The following is a 16,583-nucleotide window of genomic DNA, read 5'->3' as shown; positions in this document are numbered from 1 at the left end:
GGATGTACAGACCAGACACAAATGCCTGCTAACTAAAACCCTCAGTGATATTTTTAAAGAATCCTAAAAAAAATTAGAGAAAAAATTAACACTTTCTTGATCACAATACATATGGCACTACAAATGTTATTATACCACAGAAATTTTGCTATGTTGTCAAAGAATAAAAATCTTGATGTTAGTTGCAACACAATGCATAATAAATGTGTTTACATTTTGCTTGTCATGTTGAAAGTATGTTTCAGAACAGCAGAAACTCTAATACTTTAGTGTTTATATAGAAACTTTATAACTGGCCTTTGCCAAAAAGCTCTGAACATTCTCTGCCACTAAAACTGTTGGTCTATTGAATTTATGACAGCAAAACTAATGCTGAAATTTCACATTTAGATGAATAAGTAATACACTGTTAATACTACAGAACCTCAAATAATGATTCACTGCATAAAAAGTTGGTAGGTGTCTCAGAAAATCCAGCTATGAGAGTTGTGAATCCAGAGGGACTAATGGTATAAATGCAATTTTATATGGTGTTTGTAATCTAGAAAAAAAATATAAAATTAAGTTTACATATAGGTATACTCATGTAAGAATATATACTGGGGAGAAAAAAAAAGACCAATGCATATTTTCCTTTCTTCTTTTTCAGGTCAGAACTGTGGAGGTTTAGTACAGGGACCAAATGGTACTATAGAAAGCCCTGGATTTCCTCATGGTTATCCAAATTATGCCAACTGCACGTGGATCATTATCACAGGAGAGCGTAATAGGATACAATTGTCATTTCATACTTTTGCACTCGAGGAAGATTTTGATATTTTGTCAATTTACGATGGACAACCACAGCAAGGCAATTTAAAAGTGAGGTAAGGTACATTTTTCTTTCTTAATTTCTTTCTTTCTCTCTCTCTTTACTTCTCTTTGTCTCTCACACATATATGTTCTGATAATATGTTAGAATTACATTGTGTTTCCTTAGTTCGTCCCCAGCCATGGGGATAGCAGTGCCCCAAGATCTCACAAAAATTAATTCAAGTTTCAGATCTTTATGGCCCTAGCTTGTGTATTAGTAACATCAATACTTCAAATTTGCACAGTTCAAGGTCAGTTTTTGTAAAAGCCCTGAACACAGGAGTATTCCACATTACAGTAAATTATTTATCTGTCTACCTATGGAATCCAGATTTGGCCCAGGGACCCTTTCTTGAAGGCACCAATCACCACTTTCTGAAAGAACTCTTATTGAGATCATGCTTTACTTTTCTACCATGCCTACAATATTTGAATCAGAGGATGGGTGTGCTGTTTGTGCTAACAGTGTCCCACGGTCTCTCACCAAATGTGACACAGAAGTGCCACAGAAGTGGTGAGTGATATTGTGAGACACAATATCATTAGTGCATGTTAGGCTGCATCTGAAAATGCTTGCTGGATGAAATCCTTCAGGTGACTATTGTCTGCCTGGCAGATGAGTTGAGCTGCAAATTGCTTGACATTGCCAAAATTGAAATTATTCTCCATTAAACAATTAGTATCTTTAAAGGTCAGAAACTGGGGTAACTTGTCTGTCCAAATACCACTGAGGTTATAACGAGGCTTTATGGAAGCTTTTTGATCTTGAAGCTTTTCACAGCTTCAGGTTTTGATGCATTCATTTCATTGGTGTCTTGTGAGTTCCTCAGTCATTTGCTGGATCTCAACTGTAGAGCTGGAAAGCAAACATTGCTTTCAGTGCTGCTTTGTCATTTTCTGTTCAGTCATAAGATTTATGGAGTACTGTAAAACACTGCTGTCAGTTCTGTTGTCTGATTACCCTTTTACATGATGCTGATTTATACTATAGTGTTAAAACAAAAGTGGGAACATCACCAACTTGTTACGTATTTTAGTGGGTATCATCATATATTTTTGACAACAAAAATGTTCTGATTCATTGTTGATTCAGACCAAAAGGTTTTGAAAAGGTAGGAAGGTAGGATGCAGCTACTGTTGCTTTCATTGCATGGTGCGTGGGCTTCATTTACTGCACTTAACTGATCTCTAGTACTTGCATCCCCTGTGTAAAAAGATAAATACTTCTTTTTTAGTCAAATGTTTAAAAATGCAATATCTAAAATGCCTACTTGTTTTGCACTAATCTTGGTAGAAAATTGTTTTAAAGAAGAGCACCAACAGGTGTTCTGTGGGCATGAGCATGGAAAACAAAAATTCCTAGGTATGATCTTGATCCCAGTGAAGTAATTGTAATTTCTGTTGATTCCTGTAAAATAAAGATTTTGCTTTCAGCTTCCAGCATTGAAGCTGGAATTTTATTTCTCCTTGTTTGTATTTGCCAAGCAGTTACCTTCATAAATGGCATCATAAGGAAAGAAGCACTTGTTGGGTTTGCAGGATGCAGAAGTTAATGTAGCAGAATTTGAATGACAGGTTATTGACGTCTCATATCCTGTGGCATACTCCTTGTTGTACAAAGCACATTCACAGGTGTAACCCCTCTGCAATTGCACATTTCAAGACAATTCTCTCAGAAGATATTGAAAAATTATAGTCCTCTTTTTTTTTTAGCTGACAGCATGCAGATGCAAGAGAGCATCCTGGAACTTCTGCTTGAGGGCACACACTTTTTTTTTTTTTTCCCATAGATTAAAAAAACTCCATTAGATTTTGGGTAATTGTATTTCTTAAGCCATCATGCCAAATCTAGAGATTTTCCTTAAAAATAGCTGTGTAACTATATCACTGTCACAAACTACAATAATTAATATTAATCCTATATTTTGTATCTTATTTTTTCAGCTGCTAAAGCAAAAATGAATAAAAATGAATACTATGTTCAACTAGTTTATTGTGCTGCCTGAGGGACCTTTCAGTATGCTAAATGGCCACCAATATACTTTTACTGCATATTGACTGTAAAACCTAATAAAATAGAAACAAATACAAAATACATTGAAATGATAAGGCATAGGAATAAATTGTTTTAGGCTGTTTGTGTGGAGAAAGAAAAGCAAAACAGGTAGTGGTAAGATGAATATGAACTTCTTCTGTTAGTGCATTATTATACTTTAGCATATAGTGATTTAAGGAGTAAATTACATGTGGTAGTAATCACAGCCTATTGTAAGCTATGTTATAAGGAGGTTGAGAAGTAACATGATAGAAGGAAGAACAGTGTAAACAAAACATAAGGTACTAAAAAGTGCTATTTTACATCGTGATTTTTTTTCTAGATAAAACCCAACTAACATTCAGTAATTCTTTGTAATTACTGAGACCTGTGGCCCAAAATTGTCCTTAAACAAATTGCTGCAGTTGCTTTATTTTTATGGTTGTAAAGTTCATAGAACACAAAACAGGAGTTGATATATAATATATATATTTATATAGGTATATATTTATATTTATATATGTACTCACACATGTATTTTGGATGGGAAAACAATCCAGGAGTGCAGCACAGGCTGTGATCTATTCAGCGGTGCAGCAGCTCTGTGGAAAAGGGACCTGTGGGTCCTGGTGGACAACAAGCTCAGTGTGAGCGAGCAGTGTTCTGCTCCAGCAAAGAAAGCCAACAGGATGCAGGGCTGCATCAACAAGGGCATCACCAGCAGGGATAAACAAGTCATTGTCCCACTCTGCACAGGGCTTGTCAGGCCACACGTGGAATACTGTGTTCAGTTTTGCTCCCACTATACAAAAAAGATGTGGAGAGGGTCCAGAGAAGGACCACAAAGATGTTTGATGACTGGAAAGATGCTGTGTGAGGAAAGGCTGAGAGAAGTGGGTTTGTTCAGCCTTGAGAAGGGGAGATCTTAAAACCATGTTCCAGTATTTAAAGGGTGGCTTCAAAAGAGTTGGATACTCCCTTTCTGCATGAAAAAGTTAGAGATATAAGGTACAAGTAATTCCTGAGCAGATTCTGATTGGACACAAGAGGCAAATTTTTCACAATGAGAAAAATCAGTCATTGGAATAATCTCCCTGTGGAGGTGTCCTCAGCCTTGGACAATTTTAAGATTCAACTGGACAGGGTGCTGGACCATCTTTTCTATCTGTGCTTCTGCCATGAAAGGCTGAACCAGATGGTCCTTGAGGTTTCTTCCCATCTGGTATGCTATGACTATGATTCTGTGATATATAAAAGAGGAAAATTGAAATTTTAACTGTAATGAGACCTGTTATGATAATGCTTTGTTGGGTACTGAAGTCTTAATTCTGTAGACAAACATGAAGTTAGATAATTGATTTCACCATATATTATAACCAAAACAGATGTCTTAGTTCTATATTATTGAAAAAAACCCTTACATGAAAGCCAAAATATTGCATTATTAGTTGATGGAGAAAGATTTCAAAATAAATCACATTCTACTTAAGCTAAGAAAAGATGTAACATTTATTTTTTTATTTCCATTTTACATTCTAAAGATACTGTCATTTGTTATATGCAATTAATCATCAGCATGCAGAACTCATATGGATGAAACTTGTGGAGAAGAGATACAAGAGTGGTGCACTGAGAACAGTTATTATTCAGTTGTATTCCTTGTGGATTGTTTTCCTAAGTAAGCGTTGTATTCAGTAATTCACTGAATATCTGCTACTGCCTGTAATACAGGTGCAAGCAAATATTTAGTTTGACTTTGTTTCTTTACCGTATGTACCAGATGAAATAATAAATGGTAACATTTTTAATAGAAAGGGGGAATGTATCAACAGGACATAGGGACACAGGCCAGCTCTGAAGGGGCTCAGTGTATTTTGGCAATATTGACTTATCAACTTGCATACTGCTGATAGATGCAGTACTTGCCACAGGCAAGTGAGTTGAAAACAGACATCTCAAGAGTTCATGGATTTCGGAAGTCATTTCAGAGCTGGTTCTAATACATACCTGTTTTTCACACCTGAAAAGAGAAAATTGCTCATTAATTTTTGGCATAAATCTTGTTACAGTGTATTTTTCCTATATGCAGAATTCCTGAATAGTAGTTTCATAGAGAGGTATAGGGAAACTGTAACAGGACTAGGTAAACAGAAGAGTTTGTACCGAAACATCTGTTGCTGAAGAGATGAAGTGGAAGGTAAATGGGCTGTTAGAACTGTGAATGTTACAAACTTAGTGAACTGAGACTTTGTATGTGGGATTGCCTTCATCTCAGGTTATGGCCTGAGATTCCACATCTTTTCTGTGTCAAATACAGGTAAATGCTGTAATCTCTGTGTTTAGTGTCTGTCAGTTATTTTTTTAGTATCTCACACTTAGTTTACCTAAGTTAGTTGCAGAAGACCTGTGCAATATACTATGGAATGAACTTTTTCAACTAATCGATCTTTCAGACAGTTCTGAAAAACTTTTAAAAATGGATTCCTAGCAGTTTTGTTTTTTCTTACATAGAAATGCTGCTAAAAAATTATATACACTAATGGGGAGACAGAAATGTGCAGATGTGAATATTTTTTGTTGTCTGTGTGCACATCTGTCAGTTATTTTGGACATACATAATAAATATTTTTTTGGAAAGTGATTTTAAAATGTCTGTTTGCCTTCGTGGCTTCTTGGGCCTTTAAAGCTTTATTGAGTTTACTGCAATCTACGTAATAATGTAATAGATGCTGCTCGTTATTATTCATATTAGGTAAAATAAACAGTTTTGGTTTAACAGAGCAGTAATGCAAATTATGAAAGTTGTTAACAGAACATGTAATAAAATGAAGCTTACCAAAAATTTCCTGCAAGAATATATAAAATATATGTTTAATACCAACACATACCCTCTACTTTCTTAAATTATGTAGCAATATTAGGAAGTAAGTGTCAATTATTCACAGTATTCACTTTTCTCTGTCTCCATCAAGAAATAAACTACATGTATATACTTCAAAATCCAGGCATGGAGGTAAAAGTTAAAGTCTGAGCTCCCATTTCATATTAAATCCCTTTTATCTTAACAAACCATGATTTATCATGTATGCAGTGTTTTAATTTTTTTTTTTATAGGTTTTGTTTTGTTTCTTTGTTGTTTATTATTTTATTTCTTCAGAAACCATTTCTGTCTGAGGTATCTCCAGGGTCAAGAGAACAGTGAAGCAATGAGGGGGTTATTGACTTTTCTGCAGAAGTGCTATCACTGCAGCAGCAAGAGCTTCACTCATTTTGAAGTTCTTTATTTCTTTTTCCCTTCCCCATGAAATGTCATATGTAGTATTTTTTAAATTTTTATTGCATAACATTTTCTACAAGTTGTATTGAGTGTATAGTACTTTTGCGTGTGTGTGAGCTAGTTACTTTGTGAAAAGAACAGTGTAGGAATGAGTATAGTAGTCGTATTTTTTCCAGCTGAAGCCTACATAGAACACAGGGCAAAGTAACAGAAACTGGGCTAGTGTTCAAATTTGTAAAACAAGATTATTGGATAATTTCAGCAGGACATTCTGGTACTTCATGTCTGCAGGAAAAGGAAAATCATTACTGTGATTATGCAAATTATTACTGAGTTCTCACCTATCAGTGACAACCATTCCCCTTTTTATGTTAGTCATATAATCATAGAATAAAATATAGAATGGCTTGGGTTGGAAAGAACATTAAAGATCACCTAATTCCAGTGCCCCTCCCATGGGCATGGATATCTTCCACAAGATCAGGTTGCTCAAACCCCCATCCAGCCTGACCTTGAACACTTCCAAGGCATGGTCCTTCCACAATTTCTCTGGGCAACATGTTCCAGTGCCTCAACACCCTCTGAGTAAAAAATTTCTTAACATCTAATTTCCTAACATCTAATCTAAACCTGCCCTCTTACATCTTAAAACCATTACCCCTTGTCCTATCATCATCTACCCATAAAAAACGTCCCTCTCCCTCCTTTTTATAAGTCTCCTTCAGGTACTGGAAGGCCACATTGAGGTTTACCCAAAGCGTTCTTTTCCCCAGACTTAACAATCCCAACTCTTTCATCCTGTCTTGGTAGGAGAACTGCTCCATCCCTCTCATCATCTTTGTGGCCTCCTCTAAATCAGATTTTCTTCACTTCTTCACCTATTAAAGGATTAGGAAGAAGGAAACATTTGTAGTAGATTACTAAAATGTGATTGATTATACATCACATAGCTGTTTCAGGAAAGAAATGAAACTATGACCTGATCAACTAAATGCTGACAAATAGTTTCTGCCAAAATGAAAGAGTGGGTAAGGGAAGGAAAGATAATTTATGTGTGCAATACTGGCAGGTTCAAACATATGTAGGGGTTTGTTTTGTTGTTTTTTTTTCCCCATAGATGGCTAAAAGGCAAAATACTTATTTCCAAAATTTTAACTTCCCAATTCAAAATCAAAAGCTTCCTAATTTCGTTGGCAAGCTCATATACTGAAAAGATTTAACAAAAAATTATTAAAGTCAAATAAGGAGTCTTCTTACTAACAAGTTATTTCACCAATTATTATAGAACATATTGATTACATATTTCAAGCTGATACTAAATGATGACCAACTAAAAAAGAATACTCTTTTTTCCCCTCAGAACTCCATGGAGTATTGTTGGAACTCCCACCTAAGAAAATCCATTTCATATTTAAAGAACTATTATTTCTTGGAGGAAAAAAAATTGGATCTATTTAACAAGGCAAAGCAGTGCATGAATTTATACTGTAACATTCCTCATCAGCTGTTTAAACCTTTTCTAATGTAGTTGTTTAAGTCAGTATGTTTTTCTTTAAAATAATGAATGTGACGCCATAATGAAAATGTAGCTGTGTTCAATTTCTTTGACCTCTTGGAGGTAGATCTCTTTTTCTTCTGAAACTAGCCATAGTACATCTTGAGGGAATATATAGATGTTGCTTCTTTGCCTCTCCCGTACTTTTCAGACTGGATCTGTATAAGTGTCAGCAGTGATTTGGTGCATCTGTATGAAGAGTTTCACCACTGAAAGTATTCAGAGTAAGGGACTTAAAGGGGAGAATTGGGATGTGGTTACAAAGAGTGTTAAATTCTATGGTTTTAGAAACTTCAGCCTGAGTTAGGTAATCTTACTGTTTCATAGATGTGCAACCAAATTTGATTTAAGTGGATAATTTAAAAAATGGTTTGTAAATACCTTTCTAATAAAGTAGGCAAGTATTTAAAGATACCTTATAGTGACCTGCTGAGAAAGACAGGTTGTTCTTTATGAATGGGTTCTAAGTGTTTCACATGATGATGTTTTAGAGAACCTTGATTTCAAATAAGAGGTGTAGATTTGACTCCCTTGTTATTTATTATTACATATGGATTGTTGTTTATTATTGCATATGTAACAAATAATTAGTTATTCAACTTGAAGGAATTATATTTATGATCATACCAAACCAGACATACATGCACACCTTAATTAGTTATTTTACAAAACAGAACACCTCAAGCATCCATTTATTCACTATTTACAAAATCACAAAAAATTTCTAGTTGTGAGTGTGGGTATGTATTTGTATGTACATGGGTTTTGAAGAGCTCAGTTTACATCTTTGCTTTACCTGAAATCTCAGAATAAGGTTTAAATGTTACTTCAGTATTGTCAAAGATGAAAAAATTGTCTTCATTGGTATGAAGTCTCTTGAGGTAGACAGGGAACTCACATGATATACAATATTTTAAGGAAAACATTTTTGATTCTGTCAGTCTGATGAGTTTGTAATCTGCAGAACTACAAACACTTGCAAGATTTTTTTGAACACTGTTCAGTACACAAATTTCTGTTTCATGTTGTGGGCTGTTTTGTTTTGTTTTGTTTTTTCTTTTGAGAGGGTTTTATTTTTTCATTTTCCTTTCATTTGTGGTAGTTTCTGAAGCTCCTAAAATTCCAGTGATTTAAGATAATAACAGTATCTACAGATTTTGACACTTACTTAAATATGATAAATTCCTGTAAGATCTCACACTCATTCTCAAAGTTCCTTAGGACAATGATACTAGAATACATTAAGAATGCAGATAAACAGGCTGGGGAATTGCAGCTCTCAAAGTGTAGATGCACTTTAAAAAGTGTTTTGGTGTAGCTTGGTGATACAATTGACACCAAAATTGCAGACAACTTTCCAACTAAACAGATGATAACATTAACTCAGTTGCTGATTGTGTAAGGAATTTTAACTCTTAAATACATTAATTTTTGAGAGTGAGGAAAATTGCTTACCTTTATTATCTGTCACCTCAGCATATATTATGCATGCAGAGAACATAAAGCAGTTTTATGTTACTAGTCTTTCTGTATCTTCCATTTTGTATAAAAAGTTACTCTGTTTTATTTTAAATTATATACATTGAATTGGCATGATTATGTAGAGAAGCTGCTGATCAGCATCCCTAAATGCTGTATATACAATAATTATTGCAACTGTTCTTGGTCAGACATCTGTCAGTTCCCTTTGCTCACATTCTGACTGCAAGCTAATAATTAAATTACAGCCTTTAGAAAATTTACAGCTGGACTCCTCAATAAGAAAGTCTAGTTGCCAAAATCTGTGCCCTTTTGATTTTTTGCTGTACATCCTTATTTTGGGAATTTTCATCATTTCTATATAACTGTGATAGATAATTTTTCCTTTAATACATAACCTGTGTGCTACAAAGAAATTTTGATGCTGGTTTGTTTTAGAGAGGAAAAATGTATTTTATCTGATATATGTCAAATTAAAGGGGGAAAAAACTTTATAAAATGTAGTCTTCATATTTCTGTAATGCATGTAATTAGATTAAACTGTGAATCATGTTCTCTTACCGTCATTTGGTAATTACCTGCCTGACTTAACTGAGCCTGGTGATCATTGACTGTATGATCACAGTCTGGTTTTGGGTTACCCTGTGCTGGACAGGGGTGTAGTGATCATGGCACAGATACAACATCAGAAATGTTCAGGCATTTGAGGGGAACTCTGCAGTCTCTCATCTCTGAATTGGTGCAGTGAAAATTCAGTATCGTCTCCCCTGTGATCCAGTCACACACATTCAATTTAACTTGTAAAACAAATTTTGTAGACAAGTGTTCTCATAATCTTTCAGTTCCAGATATTACTTGAAGACTTTCATTCTGTTCATGTTCACAAGAGCATCTGCTGACATTATTAGTGGCCTTGGACTTCGACAGTGATGTTTTTCCCACTTAACACAGTCTAAAATCTACTGAAGTCCTAGCTTATTCCTGACTTCATACTTTCATTTGAGTGAAAACTATGTATGCCCATCACCATTACACTCAATGAATTTATTAAGAATGCTGACTAGCCAGTGGCTAACTGACTAGAAGTGCATATAATGAGAGTGATTCTGCTCATAAAGGAAGACATCAAATTCTCTGGGTAACCTGTTCCAGTGCATAGTAAAGAATTTCTTCCTAATATCCATTCTAAAACTACTCTCTTTCAGTTTGAACCCATTCTGTCTTGTCCTGTCACTACATGCCCATGTAGTTACTCTCCATCTCCCTTGTAGGGTCCTTTCAATTACTGTAAGGTCCCAATTAGGTCACCCTGTAGCCTTCTCTTCTCCAGGCTGAACAATCCCAATTCTCTTAGCCTCTCCTCATAGGAGAGGTGCTCCATCCCTCTATTTATCTTGGTGGCCTTCCTCTAGACTTGCTACAACAAGTTGATGTCCTTCCTGTTCTGGGGACCCCAGAGCTGGATGCAGTGCTTCAGGTGGGGTCTCACCAGAGCAGAGGGGCAGAATCAACTCCCTTGACCTGCTGGCCACACTGCTTTTGATGCAGTCCAGGAGACAATTGGCTTTCTGGGCTTCAAGTGCACATTTCCTGGTCATGTCCAGCAATCCACAAGCACCTCAAGTCCTTCTCATTAGGGCTGCTCTTGATCTGTTGATCATCCAGCCTGTATTTATACTGGGGGCTCCCCTTGTGCAGGTGCAACACCTTGCACTCAGTCTTGTTAAACTTCATGAGATTCTGGTTGCTCTGGATGGCATCCTATACTTCAGGTGTGTCAACAGCACTTCTCAGCTTGCTGAGAATTTGCTGAGGCTGCACTCAACCCCTTCATCTATGTCATTAGCTATTATCCTTTACTATACTTAAAAATTGTAACAGTTTGTTGTTTTGAGAGTTTCCATCAGCGAGGAAAAGTGAGACAAGGTCCTTGCTTTGTCCCTGGTGAAGAAGTAATGAAGTAGGGATTCCCAAGAGGACCACCAGGGACCATGTTTTTCACAGATTTGAGGTAAAGAGGAGAGACATCCTCCCGCCTCATAGGTTATGAACTATCCATCATAAAATTGATAAAAGTTTGTAATTAAAATATAGGGTTTTTCTCTCCATTTAAGCTACCATATGTCAGTAAGATGAAGAGTTATTGATGTGTTACACGAAGCAAATGATTTTTAAAGATTAATATTCCCTTTTTTTTTTTTTAATGGCTCTAGCAAATTATATGCGTGCAGGTACCCCAGATACCAAGCTGCAGCTAAGGTACTAGGAAAAAGCTTATTTCCAGAAGTCAAAACCACTAGCAAATACAGTGCTAGTTTACACTGGGCAGACAAAACACAGAGCACCTGTTCTCTTGGTGCCTTTTATGGCTTGCCTAGCCTCCCTGTGGGGGGGTCTCCAGACATGTCTGGGAGAACTCTTGTAACAGGGAGTCAACCTTCCTGGCAGGTAGAGAGAGAAACACACATAAAGCTATTCATGGGAAAAAATTTCCCAGGCAGCAAAGTTTCCTTGAGTGAACACTACATTTTTTCCCTCCTTGAGCAATTCTTCCAAAAGTTTTCTACACTTACCATGATGAAAGTATTGACTAGAGAAAACAGTGATATTAAACAAAAATATGTTTCAAATAAAGTCCAAGGCATCTGGGGGCTTTTAGCGACCCAGTTTAGTGAAAGATTCCCTGCTGCAGTGGGTTGACCCTGGCTGGATGCCAGGTACTCACCAAAGCCACTCTATCATTCCCCTCTTTAACTGGACAGAGGAGAGAAAATATAACAAAGCGTTCATGGGTTGAGATAAGGACTGGGAGAGATCACTTATTGATCACCATCATAAGCAAATCAGACTCGAATTTGGGATATTAGTTGAGTTTATTACTAACAGAATCCTAGTAGGATAATGAGATGTAAAATAAATCTTAAAAACACCTGCAACCCGTTCCTTCTGCACTGACCTTGGTGTCTGCAGAGTTATTCACATGTTCTCCCTCCACTCTTCTCTGGCTGCAACTTTCATCTGTGCAATAACTTTTTCTTCCCTTCTTAGATATGTTATCACAGAGGTATTACTGTCATTCTTGATTGTCTCCCCTTGGCCCGAGGGGGCTCCATCCTGCAGCTGCCTGGCATTGGCTCTACTGGACATGGGGGAAGTTTCTGGCAGCTTCTCACAGAAGCCACCCCTGTAGCCTCCCCCCACCCCCCAAAACCTTGCCGCACAAACCCAGCACACCTGCCCATGGCAGAGGGGTTGGAACTGGGTGATCTTTAAGGTCTCTTTCAACATAAATCATTCTGTGATTCTATGATGACTGTGGGGAATTAATTCCACAGGGTTTTGTCAAGAGTAAAACTCTTATGTTCTATTAGATATGTCAGACAAACATATACAGCCAAGTTAGAAAGTATCAAGGTAAAGCAACCATCATTTCATACAGGTTGGCCAAACCAGTGTTGTGAAATAAAGGTTTTAGTCCATATTTGTCACATTTGGTTTTATATGTTGCATCTTTCAAAGACTTAATATCGGCCAACAAATGACATGGTAAAATAATTAGATGGCTAAATTTTGTATGAAACTATGAACTTAAGTCATGGTATTATTGTGCATATATCAAACATCACACTTTTATGCTGCACGTCACTTTGTTTAATAATTATAATAGGAAAGAGTTATAAGGAATAAGGAAATGCATACCTTTTTCTTAGTTTTGCTTTTTCTTGAAAGAGGTAAGGAACTGAAAAAGAGGTCTTAAAGAACGCAAAATAACCTTGAAATTTCAAACTGTCACTGAATAATCTTAGCATGGCTTTGTACAGTCAAAGAATACGTTGTTTGGTTAAAAGTTAAAGTGAAGTCCTTCAATAAATGTTCCACAGTACATGAGACTCTGAGAAGCACTGCACCTGACAAGAAAACCTCTTTTCTCTCAGCCACAGCTTCTTCATTTTTTCCTGTGGAAATCATCAAAAACTGATGAAACAGAGAAAAGGCTCCCTTTCCTTATGAACATAAAACACTAAGTCACCGAAATTTCTTTTGTATGCTACAAGCATGAAAGAGCAAATTGAGTGTAACAAGTAAACACAAGGATCATGAATAAGATTTTTTGTTTGTTTGTTTGTTTGTTTTTAATCTTTTAGGGCCTTTAGCCAAATATTCTAATATCATGCTGTGTGAAAAAGACGTTAGTTTCTTTGCTTGCTGTGAGATGTTCCAAGTTTTGAAGAAGCTGCCACTCAGAAAAAGAAATGATGAAAGATTACATTAGCATGAATAACTCAACCTTCTCTAGTGAGGAAAGAAAAGCAAGTTATTTACATATAAAATAAAAAAATTATACTCCAGCAGTGAATGAGTATCTAATATCAGATTGAAAAAAGACCAATTTTAGGCTGATGCACAGGACGTTTGCATGTGAATTCCTAACTTATAATAAAGCAGTTGATCGTAGCGTTCAGTCCCCAGTGACCTAGCAGTGCATACATTGACATCTGTGAATAGAAACAAATTTATGCAATTGTCTAGCAAATTGAATTTCAAACTTGATAACAGTTAAACATCTTATTAATAAAGACTAAGACAGAGGATTTTCAATACCTTTTAGAGGAGGGGTAACTAAGACCTTGTAACTAGAGCAGAGACTGTGGCTTCAAGGAGAAGTTGCCAGCTCCAGTTTTGGATTGTGCTAGTGGCTACAGAGCAGTGACTGAAGTCAGAAAGGTACGAAGAGCAGTGTGACTGATAGTGCCACTCTTTTCCTACTGTTCACAGCCTCCATAACTAATCTGTGTCTTGCTTTTTATTTATTTTTTTTTTAAATCAAAGGTTTCCTGAAGTTTTTATCTCCATCTACCAGTGAAAATTACTTTTCTCAACCTGGGGTTTAAATGGCGTCTTTTGTTTTTTTCCTAACTTTTTCCTGGTCTTATTTCAGATTTCCTACCCATGATCTTTCCATGTCTGCCAAAATAAAACTTACGTCATGCACTTACACTGGTGGTTTTTTTTTTTTTTTTTTTTTTTTTTTTTTTTTTTTTTTTTTTTTTTTTTTTTTTTTTTTTGTGGTTTTTTTTTTTTTTGTGTGTTTTTTTTTTTTTAAGAGAGAGAATCTTTTAAACATGAGTGTTGTGAGTCAACATTTAAGCAAATGTAGAACTGGAAAGATAATGCATTTGAGTGGACTCTAACTAGGTCTGTGAAACTCCAAAAATTATAGGCAACTCTGGAAGTTTTTTAAATTCCAAGAAGCCTAGGATTCAGCGGCCAAAAAGCAAAACCATCTGTAGACAGAAAGGATTTTTCATGTAAAGAGTTAGAGAAAAAAAAGGATTTTTCACAAACTAGGCTTTCAGAATCTTTCTTCTAATGTTTACTCCAAATATGATGCTTGAGAGAGAATGGAAAATCACAAAACACATATGAAGGCAACAGTTAATTAACTCACATGAATTCCTTTATATGTGAATCCTAGGGGAGGGCTAGTTTAAAGTATTCAAGGACTTAAAGAACATATTTTCTACAAAATCATGATAGAAGGATCCCATGGGAAAAATAACCACAACCAGGAATTCTGAATCCTCTTTAAAATGCTTCTTCTAAAATCCTGATTTGCAAATGTTGTGCTTCACGCACTCCGAAAGTAAGAAAGAACAGAGTAACAGAAGAACAGAGTAACAGAAGAACAGAGTAACAGAAGAACAGTATGTTGTAGTTGTAATGGGACTACATTATACCACAGATCATCCACAATATTCCATGCAGTGGTATATTTCCAGATTCAAATTACTGTCCTCTAGCTCTACAGCAGTGACAAATAAGTGATCTACTTCCTGTAGATTTAGGTAAATACATAATTTGTGCAATTCTTGAATTATATATTTTAAATTTTAAAATAAAGCACTAATTTCTAACATTATAATAAACAACATAGTGATTTCTTTTATAAAAGCCAGTTTTCAAAGCTATTCAGCATATTTGGCAGCTTTCTACTAACTGTTCAAGCTTGTTTTCATAGTACAGTCTTGTCCTCATTTATTTTTTTGTTGCTGTAACCATTAATCATAGGTTCTCTCATTCTTTTCATAAAGACTTTACCAAAAGGAAGGCTTGTCAACTTTAGCATTTCAAGATATAGAGCACAGAAAGGAAAAGTTATTTTAATGTTATGCACTTTAGTTATTAGTGCTGGTCCACTATTTGTTCTTTGCCTGTGTTTCAAACCTCATGTCTTGTCAGTGATGGAGAGAGGATTTTTTTCTGCACCCAGTCTTAGTAGGACTTTTTAAGCTTAACAGTTCAAGATAGAGCTGACAAGTTCTTCTCTAGATGAATGTGTTAACACATTCTTGCGAATAAGCTTTAATTTTCTATGCTCAAAGTTGTTGCTTGTGTGTAGGAAGATTCTGCCTAAAAAGAAGGATGAATATGCTTAGCTAAAGCTTTAGCTAAAACTATTTATCTTGTTTCATGGCAATGATATTTCAGGAACCAATTTATGACTTTAACATTACTTATTTTCTTATTTTACGTATTTAATATAACTAGAGGCATTTGACATTACACTGCGGAAGTGAATTATGATGTATAATTCACTATGATATTGATATGAGCAGACTAAGTTTGTTATTGAATATACAATTTGAGTTTAATTATTATAAGAAATTTACATAACGACCTTATGCTTGATTATTCAAGTGGACAACTGTAAAGGTGAATCCTGTTTTAATAGTCCTTTCTGGCTGTATTTACATGATATATTAATTAGCTAGAAGGTTTAATAAAGTTTCTTCACTGTAGAATTGAGTTAAAAAACTCTCATGGTTATTGTATTACCTCTTTCAAATCTTGTATTTGAAATCACTTAGTTGGCCAAGCATTTCAGTAGTTCATAAAACTGTTTAATTTGAGAAAAAAACCTCTGGAGCGAATAACTCCTTTACATGAGGTAGGGTATAATACATTACTTAATGAATGCACCTAAAAAGTCACATGTATCAGAAATCCAAATCTAATTTGCCTGAAATATACTTGTTTGGTGTCATTTTAACTGAATTTAACTCATTGTTTTCTTCAAAGAATGAAACTTTCATGTTCTTTCTATCATAATTCAGTGTGATTAAGTGGAAGTTAAAACCTCAGTCAGATAGTTATCTCTTAGAAGCAGAAGACTTAGAACAAGAGATTTTTCTGCTTTTTAAAATATCACTTAATCTCTGTTTTATTATTTGTGAAAAATGGTGTTTTCATTAATAGGTGTTCTCTTGCTAAATGCTTAAAGATTGCTAAGCATTTTTGAGTAGAAGTATAAAATATTATTATTGTTTTCCTTTGGCAAAAGTGCTCTGAGTTCCTGTTTCCAGAGCGTTCATATTCCTTTGTTC

The 16,583-nt window shown here is 35.4% G+C and overlaps 1 protein-coding gene across 1 annotated transcript in view; it reads left to right on the top strand.

Moving 5' to 3' along the window:
- Positions 1-642: 642 nt before the first annotated feature.
- CSMD1 (CUB and Sushi multiple domains 1) overlaps positions 643-16,583 on the top strand; it is a gene marked incomplete at its 5' end in the record, with an annotated part of 865,314 nt that continues 849,373 nt past the window's right edge. Inside the window, one exon of the mRNA XM_018088901.3 lies at positions 643-866. Coding sequence (XP_017944390.2) covers positions 643-866 — 224 coding nt within the window. The remainder of the gene's footprint in view (positions 867-16,583) is intronic.

The sequence above is a fragment of the Manacus vitellinus genome, unplaced genomic scaffold (assembly GCF_001715985.3).
Source record: "Manacus vitellinus isolate BGI_N305 unplaced genomic scaffold, ASM171598v3 scaffold_11_pilon, whole genome shotgun sequence".
Lineage (NCBI taxonomy): Eukaryota > Metazoa > Chordata > Aves > Passeriformes > Pipridae > Manacus > Manacus vitellinus.
This window is presented reverse-complemented; position numbering and strand designations above follow the sequence as displayed.